The sequence below is a fragment of the Peromyscus eremicus genome, chromosome 6 (assembly GCF_949786415.1).
Source record: "Peromyscus eremicus chromosome 6, PerEre_H2_v1, whole genome shotgun sequence".
Taxonomy (NCBI): domain Eukaryota; kingdom Metazoa; phylum Chordata; class Mammalia; order Rodentia; family Cricetidae; genus Peromyscus; species Peromyscus eremicus.
In genome coordinates, this window is record NC_081421.1 from 42535323 (window position 1) to 42556446 (window position 21124).

At 38.2% G+C, this 21124-nt stretch overlaps 1 protein-coding gene across 1 annotated transcript in view; it reads left to right on the plus strand.

The window, feature by feature from the left end:
* Positions 1-21124, plus strand: part of Rsrc1 (arginine and serine rich coiled-coil 1) — a 323363-nt gene that overhangs the window by 9220 nt on the left and 293019 nt on the right. Inside the window, exons 2-3 of the mRNA XM_059265450.1 lie at positions 2179-2374; positions 2834-2959. Coding sequence (XP_059121433.1) covers positions 2181-2374; positions 2834-2959 — 320 coding nt within the window. The 5' untranslated portion in view covers positions 2179-2180. The remainder of the gene's footprint in view (positions 1-2178; positions 2375-2833; positions 2960-21124) is intronic.

Consider the following 21124-nt stretch of genomic DNA (forward strand, 5'->3'; position numbering starts at 1 on the left):
CCAGCCTGCTTTTTCTTTTTGTATACCAGATGTACAACTAAATATATAACTATGACCATAACTCTGTAGAAAGTCTTCAGAAAAGAGAAATTATGTTTTATATTTTGAAACTATTTTTAATCATGACAGTACTATTACTTACCTTCTGGGGAAGAGGAATTAGGGATTCATCTTTCAGATCAGAGTCAGGAAAGCAAAGTTGACGCTGCTCGTGATGGTTCCTATCTAATGCCAGCACTTGAGGCAGAGGCAGGTGGAGCTCTGTGAGAGTCGCAGGCCAGCCTGGGGTGACATGGTAAGAACCTGTCTAAAACAACTCCAGAAGGAGCAAACTAGAACCTGGGCTGTGGTGGTGGTTATTTTGGAGTACCCCACCCACCATGCGCTTCCCCCCATGCAGTTCCCGCTATGCAGATGAGGGGCACTTTTGATGTTGTGATGCCAGTAAGTCTGGGTTTATAGTGAGGTTGTTCTGTGGGTTCTGGTCAGGTGTGGTTAATTCTCATTAGCCACATTCAGTTATGCTATTATGTCTGCTTGTGGTTTGGCCTAAAAGAACTGCTGTTTTCTTTTAGGGGGACACATTCTGAGCCATTCTGGCATTTTGGAAATCCTTAGAAGGAACTATTTTCTTTTTGGTTTTTCAAGTTATCTCTCTACATGTTCATTTTAATTTTTATTTCTATGTACATGTTTTGTTATAGTGTCTCCATAGATATAATATAATGATGCTGTAATAAATCCTTCATGAATTTTTCTTTTCTTTTCTTTTTTTTGAGACAGGACAGTGTATCCCAGGCTAGCTAGCCTCCACTCTGTGTCTCTGTAGCCAAGGAGGACCTTGAACTTCTGATCCTCTTGCCTCCACCTCCCAAGTGCTGGGATTTGAGGCCCCCCAACACTGAGTTTCTGCAGTGCTGGAGAACCTGCTGCCTCTTGCCTGTCAGACAAGCACTTTCTAACTAAGCCACATACCAAGCCCACCTAGTTACCTTTTTTTAAATAAAAAATTTCAGATATATTTCTAGAAGTAGGATTGCACTGTCAAAAAAGCATCAACATTCTTTTTACTTTTTAAATTAAATTGCTGAATGATTTCTGAAAGACTCATACCAAGCTAACTGTGTGTAAAGAGCTGGCTGACTTCCCAGTAACCATCAACTTTGCTACTTCAGTTAACATTCTTCTTCAGTCTCATGAGTGAAATGATAATAGTGCATTGTTTCATCTCATGCTTCCATAATGACTGATGAGGTCTTCCCTTTGAAATATTTAGAACTCAGAGCCTGTAGAGATAGCTCAGCAGTTAAGAGCCCAGATTTTCCAGAGGACCCAGGTTCAATTCCCAGCACCCACATAGTAGCTCACAACTATTTGTAACTCCAGTCCCAAGGAATCTGATACCATCTTTGGACTCCGTGGGCACTGCATTCATGTGGTGAACAGACAAACACTTATACACATAAAATAAAACTAAGTAAAATCTCAAAAGAAAACTTTAAATATTTAGAACTAGCTTGAAAAATATGACTCTAGGCTGGGCGGTGGTGGCACACGCCTTTAATCCCAGCACTCGGGAGGCAGAGCCAGGCGGATCTTTGTGAGTTCGAGGCCAGCCTGGTCTACAGAGCGAGGCGCAAAGCTACACAGAGAAACCCTGTCTCGAAAAAACCAAAAAAAAAAAAAAGAAAAAAGAAAAATATGACTCTAAAGTGCCTTTCATTTTCAGGGAGTGTAAAAATGGAGGACTAGATGGTTAATTACTAAACAGAATGTCATACAATTAATGATAAGAACAACTTAAACTGTCAGAAAATCGATATAATGAATTTTCTTTAGGATTGATATTCAAAAAAGTTGGTGCAGATTCGAGTCGTTTCGAATGTGTAAAAAGTTCATTGGTATGCTAGAAGACTGTGTTAAAGCTATTTTACACGGCTAGTGAAAAAAGCCAACCACGTTTTACTTTGAAAAGTTTTTAGATGTGGCTGGGGGTGGTGGTATGTGCCAGTAGTTCCAGCTACTCTGGAGGCATGGGAGGAAAATCAGCTGGCTCCAGAAGTTCACAGCCAGCTTAAGGAACATAGTTATTTTTTTTTTTCTTAAAAAGTTTAAAAATTTGTATCTTGAATTCCACTTGTGTTACTAAATTAGGAATTTGTTGTCGCACCCTTGTAGAAATGGGACGCCGGTCATCAGACACCGAGGAAGAGAGCAGAAGCAAGAGAAAACGGAAGCACAGGAGGCGCTCCTCTTCGAGTAGTTCCTCAGATAGCAGGACGTACAGCCGCAAGAAGGGCGGGAGGCGGCCACGGTCCGAGTCCAGGTCCTGGTCTAGAGACCGCCAGCCTCGCTCACATTCTTATGAGAGAAGGTTAATGCTCATAATCTTTGTTTAGATGGTAGAGAGAGTGATGTTCTTCAGAAGTCATGTTTGTAGTTTTAATTTTGTTGAATAAAATAGTTTTCTTTTAGTAGTTAGGTACTTAGGAGGTTAAATCCCAACCCAGAGAGTTTTTTGTTTTTTTCCATTTTTCTTTTTCTAATCAGGCCCAGTCTCCACATCTTTTGCCTGTATGTAAGCAAGTAGATAGAAGTTGGTATAGTTCTTGCATTATCTGATGATATTTGGAAAGATTGTATAGTACTGTGACCCATAATATTTAGTAGCTGATCCAGCTGTGAATCTGTCTGGATGTTGGAGAGCAGTAATGTTTCCTTTATTCTGTCTTCTTGAGGAAAGAGTGAGACAGCAAGAACGAGCACTTTTAGATTCCCCCTTAACGCTCACAACAAAACTTTGCCTCGCAGTGACGCTTCTGGTTTATTGCAGACGCAGGCACAGGTCAAGCAGCAGCTCTTCTTACGGCTCCCGAAGAAAACGAAGTCGAAGTCGATCCAGGGCTCGAGGAAAGTCCTATAGAGGTCAAAGGTCTCGGTCCAAAAGCAGAACAAGAAGGTATGCGCATCAGTGCTTAGGCTTTGTAACAGCTCTTTCAGATCAGTGGCTCACAACAGCAGTAGGTATTTTTCCCCGGCTTCTACAGTTCCATTGGCTTCAGATGGCAGTTCTGCTTCTCTCGCTGGAGACTGCTCGTGTCATTATCCGACGGCTTTCCTGGGACTGGATGGTTCAGTGTAACCTCACTCATATATCTCGTGTTTGTTTCTGGCCATGGCTTCTCATTCGCTGAATGATGGTGGAAGTGTCTGAAGAGGGAAGAACAGGAGTTGCAAACTCTCTAGGTTGAGAACTAACCTGCTGTGGTATGGACTGAGCATTTATGTCTTTCAAAAATTTGTTAAGGCTTCTGTTCCTGGTGTATCTGTTTGTAGATAAGGCTTTTATAGAAGTAATGAAGGTAAATAAGGTTGTTCTATTGGGGCCCTAATCCGATAATGCTATTGACCCTGTAAGAAGCGGAAGTCAGGGGCTGGAGAGATGGCTTAGCAGTTAAAAGTGTAGCTCACAGATACTGTAACCCCAGTGCTGAGATACCTGCACATATGTGGCATACACATATACAGACACATAAAGACAAAAATGTAAATCTTGAAGAAGAAGAAGAAGAAGAAGAAGAAGAAGAAGAAGAAGAAGAAGAAGAAGAAGAGAGGGAAAGACAGACCTTTCCATTTACGCTTGGAGGGGGAAGGCATAGTGAAATGGTTGCCTTTTAAAAGACAGGAAAGAGTTCTCACGGGGAACTAACTCTCTGGCCCTTTGATCTTGAACATATAGTCTAAAAAACCCAAGAAAATAAATTTCTTGTGTATACTGTGTAGCAGCCTGAGCAGACAGATGGGTGATGCATCACTCCTGCATTTTCTAGCTTTGCTTTAAGGCCAGTATAGGGAATAGTATGTTTGAGGAGTTGAAGATCTTAGACAGTGGTAGAAAATGTTATTTAATAGAATAGGACCATGGTATTGAGGGAATTGAGGAAAGGAGGTCTTTAGAAGTCATTGAGAGCTTTTAGACAGAAGAGTATTGGAATAAATAAAAGAATAAAAACTGTGTTGTTGCTAAAGATTGCTTCTTGTCTCTGCTTGGCTCTGTGTAGTATTAGGCTCTGACTGGGGATTCACATTAGTATAATGGGCATACAGTTTATAATTCTCTTTGCATATGAAGCTTGATTGCAATGAAGTCGAAATGTGTAGCTTTTCTGGATTTTTGTTATTTGACATTGACCCCTTCTGCTTTTTATTTCTTCTATGTATGAACCACTTTGTCTAATACACTATTGTTCTCTGTATGTGCCCCAGAGTTCCAAGGTTTTGCTTTTATTTGCATATATTCTTTCTTCCACTTTTTACCATCATCTCTATTTTGCAAATACTTTTTACTCTTTAATGTTCAGTTCTATATGATCCTTAATTCTCTTTTTCTTTATATTTTTTAATTGATTTCTATCTTTTCTCCCCACGTCAAATTTTGTGCATCCTTTTTTTGGACCTCACATATAGTTTCTGATTTGTAATAATTATGAATATTGTGATCTCAGTTTTAATTAAAATGCATGAGTATTTTTTTTGGTCTTATATTAATTCTGCCATAGGCACTGTACCTGTAATCATGGAGACTTTATAGCATATTTTAATTTTGAGTAGGGATAGTCTCCCGTTTCTTTTGCCTGCTTGTTTCCTTTCATATGAATATAAGTTTGCTGCTAACTCATCTAGTTCTATGATAAAAGCCTGGTGTTATTTTTAGTCAGATTTTATCAAACTTAAAAGATAAGGTCAGATCACACTTTTATCAAGCTAAATTCTGTTTAGAGCAAAGTCTAGGTTTTATTTTATTTTTATAAGGAGTGTTCTCCTCATAAAACTTTTTGTTTATTTCTTGTTAAATTTATCCCAAAGTAGTTTAACTTTTTACTGCTATTATACATGGGGTTTTCTGTACATAGGATATGTAACTATTTGTTATTTTTACATATGAAACCTATAGAATTCATATTAATCTTATATCCTGTGCCTCTTAGTTCTTTTACTGTTCCAGTTCATTTGTGCCTCTCTAGGGCTTCTGTACAAATGGAAGTAGTTTTGCTTTTCTGTTTTCATTCTTTCTGTTATCTGATTGTATTGCTTTTAAACTCTAGGATAATATTCAACACAGCATTGGAAAGAATATACATTTTTTTCTGTGATTTTATTGAAAAAAAATCTTGTATTTCCCATCTCTAGCATGTATGTTTTGCTGTTTTAAGAGTGTGCCCATCACCCTTTTCCCCCACTAGAAATGGGTGCTGAGTGTTGAATTTTCTTGAAGCTTTTTCATCCAGAAATGGCATATGATTCCCCCAGATCTCTTGGGGAATCAGTGTTGCATTTCTGGAGTAAACCTCAGTTGATCCAGATTGGTTATTTTCTTGATGTGGTATAAGAGTCTGTTCTCTTAATTTTTTAACTTTGTGCTTTTACATTGATAATTCAATTTGAAAATTCTCTCTTTTGTACTGTTTTTATTAAATTTAGTAACTACATTGTTTGACCATTCTTCACAAAGAGAACTCGGAAGTTTTTCTTCATTTTCAATGCTCAGGAACAGTTTTGGGTTATTGGGACTCTGTTCTTGGAAGCTCTTGTAGATTCATGAAACCTTCTGGGCCCAGTGTCATCACAGTGACTTTCTTGGTTTCTTTAACAGAAACTATTACAGCTTGAATATTCTACTTCATATGACTTACTTTTGATAAACTTTTCTTGTTTAGTACATCATCCGTTTCGTATAGATTTTAAAATAAATGCCTAGAAGTCTGTAGGGTACCCTCTAATGATTCTAGGCTTTTCTGCTACTTCAGTGCTTACTTTCCTTTTGTCTTTCATCAATTTATTTATTATAACTTTTTTCCTATTTAAATTATCTGGTAGATTACCTAGACTAAAAAAAAAGTGCCAGGCATAGCTAGTACATGTCTATAATGCCAGCATGAAGGAGGCAGAGGTCATCCACAGCTTTAGCAAGGTTGAGACCAGCCTGGGCTACACAGACCCTGCTTCAAAAAACAAGCACATTAAAAAATAAATTTTGATTAATTATGCCTTCTCTTTTCTGTTTTCTAAGTTAATATTGCTTTTATTCTTCTTTCCTATTCTGTACTTCATTTTCATTTACTAATTTTTTTCTAATTAAGAATAAATTTGTGCCGGCCAGTGGTGGCGTACTTCTTTAATCCCAGCACTCGGGAGGCAGAGGCAGGCGGATCTCTGTGAGTTCGAGGCCAGCCTGGTCTACAGAGCAAGTTCCAGGAGAGGCTCCAAAGTTACGCAAAGAAACTCTGTCTCAAAAAATAACCAAAAAAAAATTTTTATTTTGTATGCCTGTATATGCATGGGCATGTTGATGTGGAGGTCAGAGAACAACTTCTGGGAGCCGACTGCTTCATTCCACCTGTTGGGTTCCAGGGATTGAATGCGGGCATGGTTGTAAGCACCTTTACCCACTGACCATCTTCCCAGCCCTTTTGTTTCCTACCTTGTGAGCTAGGAATTTATTTATATTTGTATGTGTAACTTCTGTTGATAAAAGTATTTAAGGCTACCTGTTTTCCTGAAACCACTGCTTTAATTATATTCAATGGACTTTTCTCCCTTAAGATACTAAAATTTTCAAGTATATGGCAAAGTTGATATAATTTATATTGAATACTCATATATTCACTACCGAGACATTTCCATTAACTTTCTACTTGATTTATCACATACTTACTCATTTCTTCCTCTCTGTTCCTTAATTCATCCTAAAGTTTGAATCTATAGTTTCAGACATCAGTATATATTCCCTTTAAATAGTTTAGTATCTAATCACAGAATTTAATATTTTACATATTTTTCTTTTGAAACGATACTTTAAAACTTTTTCTTTTGTGGTAAAATTCATAAGTATTACAATGTACATTTCTAAGCATACATTTGCTGAGCTTGACAAAGCCATTATACCTTTTAAAGTAATAGACCTTTATTACTGATAGTTCACTCATAACTTTTATTAATTCCTGCTTGCCAAATGAACTGGAATCACAGCTTTTTTTCTTTTTGAGTAGATTATGCCTGCCATCATATATAATGCTTTCTTGTTAAGGCTTCTTATTAACCATACTACTTTTGAGATTTATTTATTTTATATATGTTGACAATTATGTCTTTGCATTACTGAACAGTATTCTGTAGTATGAATCTATTACATTTTATACGAGAATTTTGTGTAATCATATGGTAGTAATATTTTGCATATTCCTTCTACTTAGCTTAATGTTTTCCTTTCTATATCAGTACTTGTTACTTTTTTATTGCTGAGTGGTAGATATATCATAGTTTATTTCTCACATATACTCATACATCCATATTTATATATGCTATACTAAAAGTTCTTTTCATTATTGAAAATGGGGTATTAAAATCTCTGACAGGCTGGCAAGATGACTTAACTGGTAAAGGTTAACTGTCAACTCTGTTGTCAAGCCCGAGGACCTGAGTCTGCTCCCTGAGACTTATGTGGTGGAAGGAGAAAACCAGCTCCCGTGAGCTGCCATCTGTCTCCACCTGTGCACAGGATACACACATGCTCGCACGTATTCACACAAAATAAGTAAATAAAAGTTAACAAAATCTCCTCCTGTTGTTGTTGCTAGTATTTTTATGTCATCTTTGTCAATATTTGCTTCATATATTTGAGTATTCTGATGTTAAATGCGTCTATGCTTAAAACTGTTGTGCCTTCCTGGAGCATAGGCCGACTTATATAACCACCTTCCCTCTTGGGACAGTCTTTGGCTTATAGTCAGTATGGTTTGACCTAAGTTTGGCCATGTCTTTTGGCTACTTGTATATTGAATATCTGTTTCCAACCTTTGTTTAACATATGTCTTTATTGCTAAGGCTTGTGGCTTTATTTTATTGATCAAATCTGTTCTTTGACAATTTTATTCTTGTATAGAATGCTTTCTGTTTTTTCCCACTCCCACCTTCTATTATCTCCTCCATGGCTCTGTCATCATTCCCTCCTGACAAGTCAAAGTCCCTTTTCCACATTCACATTTTTTTGTTTTGTGACCCACTAATTTTAACCGGGATCATTTTGTGGTCAGGAGTTTAAAACTGTCCACTGAAGCCTGGTGGGCTCCCCTGGGCTACACAGCTGAAGATAATTCCTGATGTTCCCCGGGATCTATTGGTGGCCAGTTGTTCAGTAGGGAGGAGTAGAGTCTCTCTCATCTACTCCTCCCAACCCATGGTTGGCTGCAGACAGGCAGAGTTTTGCGCAGGCCCAGTTTAGGCAGCCACAGCTGCTGTGAGCTCCTGATTGCAATGGCTGTGTCACCTCTGAGGATAGGATTTTACAGCCTTCCCCTGCCTTCAGACTCTGTTCTCTCTGGTCCTTCATTTATGATGTTCCCTGAACTTTAGAGGGTTATATAAACATTCTGTTTAGAGCTGATCCCAGGATTGTCACTTATTCTTAGTATTTTGAGCAGTCCTGAGTTATCTGCATTCATTGCAATTCACTGTAAAGAGAAGTGTCTGTGATTAAGGCTGAGAGTAGCCTTGTTGTGGTTCTAAACATAAATATTTAGAGTGTAGTTTGGTTCTGTGGTGGTTTGAATGAAAGTGGCCCCCTAGGCTCAGAGACAGGCACTATTAGGAGGTGTGGCCTTGTTGGAGTAGGTGTGGCTTTGTTGGGGTGGGGAGCAGAGTACCAGGTCTGCCTGCATGTCACCTTCCTTCCTGCAATTAAATGTTTTCCCAGGCCTGGAGAGATGGCTCAGAGGTTAAGAGCACTGGCTACTCTTCTAGAGGTCCTGAGTTCAATTCTCAGCAACCACGTAGTGTCTCACAAGATCTTTAATGAGATCTGGTTTTCTCTTCTAGTGCTCAGGCATGTATGCAGGCAGAACACTGTCTACATAATAAATAAATAAACCTTAAAAAATGTTTTCTTTATGAGTCATGGTGTCTATTCACAGCAATAGGACACTAACTAAGACAGGTTCCATTCCAGTTTTTCTCCCAAATCCCCAAAGCCTATAATCTCCCTCCCAATCATGGGGTTTTGACTATGTTTATACTATTATAAGGCTTGCTTCTTGTAGAGAGCAATTAATTGCATATTGTCCTGTTAATTCATTCAGTTATGCTTTTTTTTTTTTTTTTTTTTTTTGGTTTGGAGAGATTTAACATAATTATATTTAAATTATAGGGATGGGGGTATATAGCTCAATTGGTAAAGAGCTTGCCTAACATGTATGTGTAAAGCCCTGCCCAGCTCCCTACCCTATAAGACTGGGCACACATTCTTGTTTGTTTAGCAATCATATAATTTTAATTAAAATATATAATTACTTTCCCCCTTCCCTTTCCTCCTTCCAGCCCCTCCCATGTCCTCTCCCTCCAACCCTTTTCATAGCTCTCCCCCACTCTCAGGTTGATGGCCTTCCCCCACCCCTTTTTATTGAAAATAGACAGGCTGACATAGAAATCCTGTCTCAAAACAAAACAAAACAAAAAAGGAAAATAGAGTCTTTTCTCATACAGTGTATCCTGATTACACTTTCCCATCCCTTTACTCCTTCCAATTCCTCTCCACCTCCCCTTCCATCCACATCCACTCCCTTTCATTCCCTCTTTAGTCAAGAGCAGGCTTCTAATGTTTTTTTGGTTTTGTTTTGTTTTCTTTTTTTTTTCTCTAGACAGGGTTTCTCTGTGTAGCTTTGCCCTTTCCTGAACTCGCTTTGTAGACCAGGCTGGCCTTGAACTCACAGAGATCCACCTGGCTCTGCCTCCCAAGTGCTGGGATTAAAGGCATGTGCCACCAACGCCCGGCTTAGCCTTCTAATGTTAACAACAAAACATGACAAAAAATATAATAAGATAAAGCAAAAACCATCACATTGAAGTTGAACAAACAAACCAACAGAAGGAAAAGAACCCAAGAGAAGGCACAAGAATCAGAGACTTAACCATTCATGCACTACAAAGTCCCATAAAAATACTAAACTGAAAGCTATAATATTTATGCAGAGGACCTGGTGCAGACCCATGCAGGCCCTGTACATGTGGCTTCAGTCTCTGAGTTCATATGAGCCTTGTTCAGTTGATCTAGAAGGTGTCCTCCATCCCCTCTGGCCCTCACACTCTTTCTGCCTCCTCTTCCACAGGGTTCCCTGAGCTCTGAGGGGAGAGATTTGGTGGAGATATCCCATTTAGAGCTGTGTGTTCCAAGGTCGGTCTCTCGGTCTCTCTCCCTCCCTCAATCTCCTTCCTTCCCTCCCTCCCTCCCTCTCTCTCTGTGCATGTGGCTGTGCTCTGTGTGTGTGTGTATGTGTGTGTGTGTGTGTGTGTGTGTGTGTGTGTGTGTGTATGTATGTATGTATGTATGTGTGTAAAATGTCTAGCTGTGAGTCTCTGTATTTGTTCCCATCTGCTGCAGGAGGAACAGGAGGAAGCTTCTCTGGTGATGAATGAGCACTGATATTTATCTTTCTGGGTCTGGGTTACCTCACTCAGGATGAATTTTTCTAGTTTCATCCATTTGCCTGTAAATTTCATGATGTCATTTTTTTTTTTTTTAGCTGAGTAATACTCCATTGTATAAATGTGTCCTATTTTTAAAATTTTTCTGTTGAGGAACATCTAGGTTGTTTCTGATTTCTGGCTATTATGAATAGAGCAGCAATGAACATGACTGAGCAAGTGTCCTTGTTGTAGGATGAAGCGTCCTTTGAGTATATGCCCAAGTATGATATAGCTGGATCTTGAGGTAGATTGATTCCAGCTTTCTGAAGAACTGCCATATTGATTTCCATACTGGCTGTAAAGTTTGCACTCCCACCAGCAATGGATGAGTGTTCCCCTTGTTCCACAGTCTCACCAGCATGAGCTGTCACTTGTTTTATTGATCTTAGCCATTCTGACAGGTATAAGATGAAATCTCAAAGTAGTTTTGATTTGCATTTCCCTGATGACTAAGGATGTTGAACATTGCTCTAAGTGCTTCTTAGCCATTTGAGTTTCCTCTATTGAGAATTCTCCAATCTGTGAGCACACATCTGTAATCCCAGCCTATGAGAGGTAGAGACGGGAGGATCAGAACTACACCTACACCGTGAGGTCAAGGTCAGCCTGGACTATGTGAGACTGTCTCCAAAAAGAAAAAACAAAGTAATTACATCGGGAAAGACACTGTTGCCACTTTGTTAGTTCTTTCTTATTTTATTGTATTCAGACTCTCCTCTGTTCTTTGTCACCTTCCTTTGTGTCTGTGTTTGGTACTAGCATGCTTTCATTTCTTTCTTTCTGTAGGTACCTTTCTTTGTGGTTATCGTGGAACGTTTATGAATATCTTATTTTAATCCAAAGCAACCTTAGTCACATACAGAAACTTTACTCATACATCACATTTGGAGTTATGTGAGCATTCTGAGTGCTTCTGAGAAAACTCCAAGTAAACAAGACAGTCTTGTGACCTCAGTTTCTTCAAAACACAGAATTGTTCTTGGAATGGGTTTTTGTGCCCCTCCCAAGTGTAGCTGATAGGAGTGAGTTGACTTCAGTTGTTGTTATTCATGTGCTTTTATGGAAAAACATGTTTTTGTCATGTGCAGCTTGTCCTTGTGATTGTACCCCTTACTCCTGTGACTCTTTTTATTTTATTTTTTTATAATTTATTTAACTTTATTTTTATGTGCATTGGTATGAAGGTTTCAGATCCCCTGGAACTGGAGTTAGAGACAGTGGTGAGCTGCCATGTGGGTGCTGGGAATTGAACCCGGGTCCTCTGGGAGAGCAGCCAGTGCTCTTAAACGCTGAGCCATCTCTCCAGCCCCCTATTTTATTTTTTTGAGTGGGGGGGAGTTGAGATGGGTTTCTCTGTGTAGCTCTGGTTTTCCTGGATATTTCTCTATAGACCAGGCTGGCTTTGAACTCAAAGAGATCTGACTGCCTCTGACTCCTGAGTTCTGGGATTAAAGGTGTACCCTCCCACTACCAGCTCATAACTCTTAACTCTCAGAGTATAAATTGCTTGATGCTCTGAGTAAAGTTTATCTTTCTCGGTCTGGGTTACCTTACTCAGGATGAAATTTTCTGCTTTATGGAATATAGTGATATAGCTCAGTGGTAGAGCATATGTTTAGCATGCATGAGGCCCCGAATCAATTTCCAGCATCACAAAACAAAACACAACACAAAAATACAAAACACCAACAGTATATTATGTGTCATTATAGTATTGCAGTATTGTGTTTGTACATTTACTTTTCCACTGAGTTTTTTTCCTGTGTTCTTATGTTGCTGTCCAGGATTCTCTTGTTTGAACTTGCAGGGCAGTTTTACTATTTATTGTAAGGCAGATCTAGCAGTGAAGAACTCCTTCAGCTTTATTTGAGAAATATTTTTTATTTTTACAACACAGTTTTGTGTATTTTAGTATTTTTTAGTTGATAGTTTTATCTTCTATCAGGCACCTATTTTCTGTTATATTTAGAAAAAAAATTCAGCAATTATCTCTTCAAATAGAATTTCTATCCTTTCTTTTTCATCCCCCTCTGAAACTCCCAAAGTACACATATTTATCCAGCTAATGATATCTCCTATATCTCTTCCATATTCTTCACTCAGTTTATTAGACTAGGTCATCCTGGAGCCCACTGTGTAGACTCTTCTAATTCTTCGACCCTTTAATACAGGTGAATCCCAAGCATAAAATTACTTGCTACTTCATAACTGTAATTTTGCTCCTGTTATGAATTGTAATGTAAATATCTGTGTTTTCCGATGGTCTTAGGTGACCCCTATGAAAGGGTTCTTTGACCCAGCAAAGGAGTCACAATCCACAAGTTGAGAACTACTGATGTAGACTGTGTTGGCCATGAACTCAGAGTTTTTTTTGCCTGTACTTCCAGAGTGATGAGATTAAAGGTTCGTTGATTTTCATTTTTAGTTTTTTCCTTCTCTTATTTTTGAGACAGTAGCCCAGGCTGGCTTAGAACTCACTATATAGCACAAACTGAACCCAAACTCTTGGTACGCCTACCTCAGCCTTTCAAGTCCTGGTGTTATAGTTGAATATGATCATATCTCTTGTCTTGCCTCGCCCAGTTTTATCTCCTCCCTCCTCTTTCTTTTCTCCATCCTCTCTCCTCATCCCTCCTCCTCCCCTTCTCTTTCCTTCTCTCCTTCCTTCTCTTCCCTTTTTCTTTCTCCCCGTCTTCCTATCCCTCCTTTCTCTTCCGTTCCTTCTCCTTCTCCTTCCTCCTCCCTTTCTTCCTTCTCCTTTTCTAACACCTTGTTCTGTATTCCTTGCTGTCCTAGTATTTGGTGTGTAGCCCAAGGTTGCCTTGAAGTTGTGGTCTTCATGTTTTAGCCTGTTATCCCAGTGTTGGGATTATAGGCCTGTGTCACCATGCCTGTCACACTTTAATTTTTTCCCCAGGCCCTGCTGCATTAATTGGGTTGCTTTGATGAGCATGATCTGGCTATACCTACTGGAGAGTATGACTTTCCTTCCCCCAGTAGCCATTTAGGTATATTTCTTTAGGCTGATTTCTAGACAATTATTGATTGAACCAAGTTTCCTGTGTCTTTTTGTTTTTGTTGCTGCTATTTTATTTTGCTGTGTTCTGTGCAACTGAAAACACAGTTCCATGTATTTGTGGACTGGTGTTTCATAGAGGAAGTCCTTCTCTAATCAACTAGCCTGTGTAGATAACTCGGGGGCCTCTGAAAATTCCCTTAGGTTTGCTGGTTTCCTTTTCAGGAGCTTTTGTTCTCTTGTTCTTTTCAGCAGTCTGTGTTACCGAATAGACTGTGATGCTTCAAGTATAACTACCATTCTTGTTTTCCTCACCTGCCAGAGTGTAGTCCATCAGCTCTTTAAGTTATAGACATTCTTCTCTCTGGTAGCTCCTGAAAGGGCCAGGATGCTGGAGCATGTGCCACACTCTTCTCTGTCATTCTCAAGGGTGACTTTGCCCAATACCAATCAGATGAGCCAGCCTCTGTCTTACTACTGTGGGCTCTCTGGTGCCACAGCAAACTGTCCTGCTGTAGCTTGCTGTCCCTGGCCCTTTGCCAAGTCCACTAGTGTTTACCTGTTTTAGGGGCAGTCCTTTGTAAACCTCAAATCCTACTCTTTTTTCTCCCCTATGGCACCTTCTGAAATTGCTGAGCTGAGCTGAGCTGAGGTTTGCCAGCTTGGGGTACAGGCAGGTACAGTGAGGTGGTTCCTGCCTGTTTCAGTGGTTTCTGCCTGTTTGTTTCAGGGGTTCCTGCCTGTTTCAGTGGTTCCTGCCTGTTTCAGTGGTCCCTGCCTGCTTCAGTGCAGCTGTACTCCGTTTTCACACACCTGGGTGGCTGCCACTTGGCTGCTGTTTTCTTCAGTTCTCTGAAGGCATTTGGATTTGCACAGTGCTGTTCTGACACTGTCTCCGTTTGGCTCTGATGCCTGGGACTTTGGGTTCTGACATCTTGCTGTCAATCGTTGTCAAATGATTACTCTTTCTAAATAGTCATTAAAAATATTAGACTAGCAGAAAAGTTGCAAAAAAAAAATCCTACAGAATTCCCAATTATCCTTTTATAACCTCACTATAGTTAATGAGTAGGTTATTAACAGTGTAGCAACTAGACCATAGATGTAACTGAAGTCTCATTAGTTTTCCAGCAGGTTCCATCCAGGATCCTAGTTTGCATTTAGTTGTTCTTTCTCCTCAGTCTATGCCAGTTCCTCAGTCTTTGCTCATCTTCCATAACCTTTATTCTTTTGAAGAATATTTAACTTTATTTTGTAGAACGTCCCTCAGTTGGGTTTGTATGAGCTTTTTGTTATCTTTTTTACATTATTGGCATAAGTTATCTGTTTTTGGCAAGAATATCAACTAGTGAGTGTTCTTTGGTGTATGGTATCAAGGAGGTTCATGATATTGTTGTCATTTATGGTGTTACCTTATGTGTGAAGGTGCTAGGCTTTGCTGACAGAACTACCATCTTCTGCAGTTAAGAGATATTTTGAGATGGGGATTTTACAGATTGTAAATACGTGACTTTGGAGACATTGGTGATGGGTGATGTTGTTTTATAATCTATGAATATATGTTGCTCTGATTGGTTGATAAATAAAGCTGTTTGGCCAATGGTGAGGCTGAATAGGGTTAGACAGGACATTCTAACTAGAGAGAGAGGAGGGAGAAACACAGAGCAGACAGACGCTGTTAGCCGCTGTCAGGAGAAGCAAGATGTAAAGATATCAGTAAGCCATAAGCCACTTGGCAAAGTATAGATTTATAGAAATGGGTTAATTTAAGATATAAGAGCTAGCTAGTGAGAAGCCTGCCGTGGCCATAGTTTAAAAATAATATAAGCCTGTGTGTGTTTATTTGGGTCCCAGCAGCTGCAGGACCATGGGGCCATGAGAGCAGGGCAGGACCAGAAAAATCTTACAGCTACACATTGGCTTATTAATTTTTAAGTCTATCTCATCTATAATAACAACTTCACATTTACTTAATGACATTTCTAATTTTTGTAGCTGGTAGGAGGTAGAGGTTTAGGTTAATCTATTTTACTATCTATATTACTATATTATTAGAATTTCATTTTTTTAAAAAAGATTTATTTTATGTTTATAAGTGTTTCACCAGCATGCATGTATATATACCTCCTATGTGCCCAGTGCCTTGGGTGCCAAAAGAGGCAACTGGCTCCTCTGGAAATGGAGTTACATGTGGTTGTGAGCCTCTATGTGGGGGCTGGCAGCTGAACCCAGATTCTCTGCAAGAGCAATAAGTACTTTTGACCACTGAGTCATTTTTTCCAGCTTGGGTTTCACTTTCTTACTGAATAGCGTGATACCTTAAAGAAAAAAAAAATGACTATATGAGTGAAATTCTATTTTTAGATGTTTGGTTTGGTTGAATTGCTCCATTTTTATACCAGTCTTAGACAAATCTGGTCACTATGGTTCTGTAAAGTAGATACTATTGTTTGTATAGATATGCATTTAGAGTCAGCTTTACAATTTCTTCAAACAGTCTGCTGGAATTGGGGAGTGCAGTTCATTGAGTCAGTAGAATGGGAGAACTGGCATACTAGTGTATTGGGTTTTCAGTTTATGAGCATAATGTATATCTCTATTCATTTCTTTAGTTTGCCTCAACAACGTAGTTAGTTTCCAGTGTAAATATTTTAATGTTGTTTTCCTTAATGCTGCTTTGACCAGGTAACTGGTAAATGGCTTAAACAACATACATTTATTTCTCATAGTTGGTTGGGTTCTGGTGAGGGCTCTTTTTGTGAATCATAGATGACCATCTTCTTGCTTTAGTTTCTTCCTGTAGTGGAAAATACTGAGAAAAAGAGCAATCTTTATTTTATCTCTTTTATCAGGACACTAATTCCACAATAAAGGGTCTCATTCTCTGAAACTTATTACTTCCCAGAGGCCTTCTCTCCATATACTACTATAGGAAAGATTAGAGTTTGTACATGTTCATTTTTAGGAGCTGTTTTAGTCAGTGTTCTATTGCTGCGAAGAGACACCATGAAAGGCAGCTCTTATAAAGGAAAGCATTTAACTGTGGGCTGGCTTACAGTTTCAGAGGTTTAGTGTGTTGTTGTCATGGTGGGAAGCATGGTGGCATTCAGGCAGACATGGTGCTGGAGAAGGAGATAAGAGTTCTGTCTGGATCTGCAGGTGGCAGGAAGAGAGAGACACTGGGCCTGGCTTGGGCTTTTGAAACCTCAAAGCCATCCTTTCCCAGTGACACACTTCTCAAACAAGGCCACACCTCATAATCTTTTCAAATAGTGACACTTCCTGGTGACCAAGCATTAAAATCTATGGGGCCATTCTCATTCAAACTACCACAGGAACATACGCACACACAATTAGTGTATAACACACATATTTTGTTACATTTATTTCCACATTTTCATGCTATTGAGTGTTGACTTATATCTGCTCTTTAATAAAAGATATATTCTGGGCATGGTGCCACATGCCTATAATTCCAACACTTTGGGAGTGGAGACAAGAGGATCAGGAGTTCAAGGTCATCATCCTTGGCTATATAGCAAGGTGTCTGAAGCCTGTCTGAGCTACAGGAGACCCTGCCTCAGAAAACCCAAACCAAAATTACAGCAACAAATATGTGTGTATGAATGTGTATGGATTTATATATGGATAAGAATAAAAACTTGAGGCTGGCCTCTGCTACATGGTGAGTTTGAGGCAACTTGGGCTACATGAGACCCTGCCTCAAAAGAAACAAATAACAAAAACAACAACAAAATATTACAAAGATTGTTACGATGACTGTCTCTAGTATAGGATTGGAGTTCAGATGGAGGAGAATTCACTTTTAAAACGTATTTTGAACATAACTTGAAAGAAATGCAAGAGATCATAGTTGCTATTAGTTTGCCATTTTATACATTTTTCTACAGTATATATTTGATACCTTTTAAATTATGAAAAAAGCTAAATCAATGTAAAAAGGGACATTGAACTATTTTAAGATTGACTTTTTCAATTATTTGCCAATATGTAGACACTCAGTTAATTTTATATTATATATCGCATATTATATACTTTTTGCACTTTTGTGTATTTTCTGCTTCTTTTATCTTGCTGCTCTTGAAGAGTCCTTAGGATTTTCTCTGAAAAAAAAGTTAGGATTTTTTGTTTGTTTGTTTATTTTTCAAGACAAGGTTTCTCTGTGTAGCTCTGGCTGTTCTGGATCTCACTCTGTAGACCAGGCTGGCCTCGAACTCACAGAGATCTGCCTGCCTCTGCCTCCTGAGTGCTGGGATTAAAGGTGTGCGCCACCACTGCCTGGCAGTTTATTCTTTTGTTTGAACTGTTTATGTCATCTTCCATTTCTGTGTATAGTGTTGAAGAGTTCTGATGAGGGTGGACATTCTTACAGTTTTTTCTGTCTTAGGGACAGTCACTCTTTTACCTTTAATAATACTAACTCTAGTCTTTTTCTTCTTCTTACTGCTTGCCTTTAAGACTGAAGAAAAATCTTTACATGTTTTGTAGTTGCTGAGAAAGTGTTTTTAAAACATTAATTGGTGTTGATTTTTGTTAGTCTCTTATATTTTGAAGTAGACTGTAGTTTTTTTCCACTGTATTATCATGGTTTTCCATCTTAGCTCTTGATGACCTGTTTGACTTTGGTGTTCATTTGTATTTACCTACTGCCCAGCTAACTTGATTTTCTTTTCTTTGTTTTGGGATGGTGTGTCTCTGTGTTGCCCAAACTGATTCCAAATTCTTGAAGTCAAGTGATCCTCTTATCTTAGTCTCATGAGTGGGATTACAGTTCTAGTTATAACTTTCTTTTCCTTATTTAAAAACTTACAGTTTATTCATTCATCTAATGTGTGCGTGCGTGCGTGTGTCTTGGAAGACAACAAACAGGAATCAGTTTTCTTCTTCTACTACGTGGCACCTTTTGATTGAACTCAAGTCTTCAGGCTTGACAGCAAGTACCTTTGCCCTCTGAGCCATCTGGTCAGCTCAAATTTTCCTTTAGATTTCCCAATTTGGATAGGGCAGTGCAATTACTATGTTAACTGCATTAATATTATAATTTATTGAATTACGTTCAGAAGACCCATTATGTGTATGTATTATTTTAGGATTTATTTATTTATTTATTTATTTATTTATTTATTTATTTATTTATTTATTTTAGTTTTTCAAGACAAGTTTCTCTGTGGAGTCCTAGCTGTCCTGGAACTCTCTCTGTAGACCAGGCTGGCCTCAAACTCAAGAGAGACCTGCTTTCCTCTGCCTCCCAGTGCTGAGATTAAAGGCGTGCGCCACCACCGCCTATTTTAGGGTTTAAATAAATTTCATCCTGAACTAGGACTTTCCAGAGAGATATTTCCTATCACTCAGTTTCTAAGTTTATTTGCACGAGTCATTTTCTTCACTAGAGACAACATTGCTTTTGGAAGACAGAGCTAGAGGATTCCTCCTAGAACAAACAGCTGGACACACTAACCAATAGGTGAGCTCTGGGTTTGTTTGATAGACCTTGCCCCACTGAATAAGGTACAAGAGCCATTCCTGACATCAGCCTCTGGCCTCCACATGCATGTCACCCTATATGTGTCTACATATGCAAACATGTATCTCCCACACATGTAGGAAAATGGAGTAAAAAGAAAAAATGCATCCTGTAAACAGTGCATATAAAAGTTATTAGAGAAGATGTTGATTATTGTGTATTAGAGAAATGTATGAAAATTTCATTAGTAATATGGTTTCACAGATAGAACAAATAATAAATATTTACCCATTGAAAGGAGCGCAACATTTTTAGGAAATGTATTTATTTAATAAGATTTGTTTCAGACATACTTTGTAGCTGGGCTTATTGGCATACACCTGTAATCTTAGCTCTCTGGAAGATGAGACAGGAGGGTCACATGTTCAGGGCCAGCCTAAGCTATATAGGCTGTCTCAAAAAATGATCACTAACTACTATCACCACTATCAAAAATAAAAAGAAGGCTTATTTGTAAACTTCAAAGACAGCATACTTTTTTGTAAATAAGTAGTTTCAAATTTTTCTTTATACTACCTATTATAACATGTTCATGAATTTGCTTCTATTTCACTGGGGTTTAGTGGTTTAACAGCGTTTTAGAAAAGGTCTTATTCTCCTATTCCCTATGTGTTTATCTAAGGAACAAAGGACAGCATTTCTGATCATCTAATTTTTTCTATATTCTGTTTTTGAATATTAAGTAGAAGGTTGGATTACATATTAATGTAGTAATCTTTGTCTCTTCTTGGTTTGAACAATATTGATTTTCTACAGTTCAAAATTAGATTAGACTCTTTGGGATTGTAAAATTATTATGGTACTTCATATGAAACAAATTATCTTTATTCACATAAGCTCTAAGTAAATATCTGGGAATCATAATTTTATATTGGATGGTCTTTTCTTGTTTTTGGAATATTTCTCTCATACTTCTCTTGATTTTAATAGTTATTTTCTAATCAGTGAATAAAGTCAAAACCTCTTCTGCATTCATTGTTTGCAACCCATTAGTGTGTCCACAGACAAAAATCAATGAGATGCCACTAAGAACGATCACGTGAATAAGATCATGTGCTGTGTCAGCCTAGGTGAAGGCTCAGATGTGGATTTTAGCCTGGGATGGTTTTTGGTTTGGAAATGAGTAGACCTTGCATTCTGGAATATTCATATACCTGAAAATAGTGAGGGAGAACTGAAGCAACATTGTAGTTTTTAATTACTTGTTCTCATTCCTGCTTTAGTATTTATTGTGATCATATTAAATATCCACTTAGGTCTTTTGATAGTTTAAAGTGCCCATGAAATAGCTATTAAGCTTAAAACAACGTTTAAATAAGACTAGTTTAACATCTAATTATGAAAATTATAGCAATGATATAACTGGTTGATTTCTGGCTTTTCTTCTTTTTTAACCTATTGATTTTTGTTTTGCTTATATCTGAAAATAAGAACAAAATGTGTGCTTAGAGAGCAATTATTTTATTTTATTGAGGACATATCTTAAAAGTCAAGAAGTGAAGCCGCTTGGTAATGCTATAAATTTGAAACTGTCCTACAGCAAGACACTACGATGCAAATATGACTTAATAAGATCACAAACTGAATTTCAGTGAAACAACCAAGATTTACATTAAATTAGGAATTTTAAAACTGATTTAGTTTGTTTTACTGAGCATTTGCTTAATAACATTTTGCCTTCTTGCAATCTTTTTAAAGACAATAATTCGTCTGTGAAATGCAGGCACATCTTCAGTAGAAAAATTGAAAGTAACAGCTCACTTTCTGAAACCACACATATAGCGATATAAAGAAATATTTCAGCTCTACAAAATTTAATAAATCATCCCATTTCCTAATTTGATCATATTAGATGCTGATGTGGAAGAAGCATTTCAAATACCATCTCCTCATTAATATACATCAGTCTGGGGAATAGAATGGAATACTTATGCAGAGATGTCACAGTTACTGTTTCTTAGTTTACTAAGTGGAACAGGTTGATGTGATACCGAGTGCTATTTGTCAATGTCTTGTTAAAATGGTTTGGGTCGAGTTATGGAGTC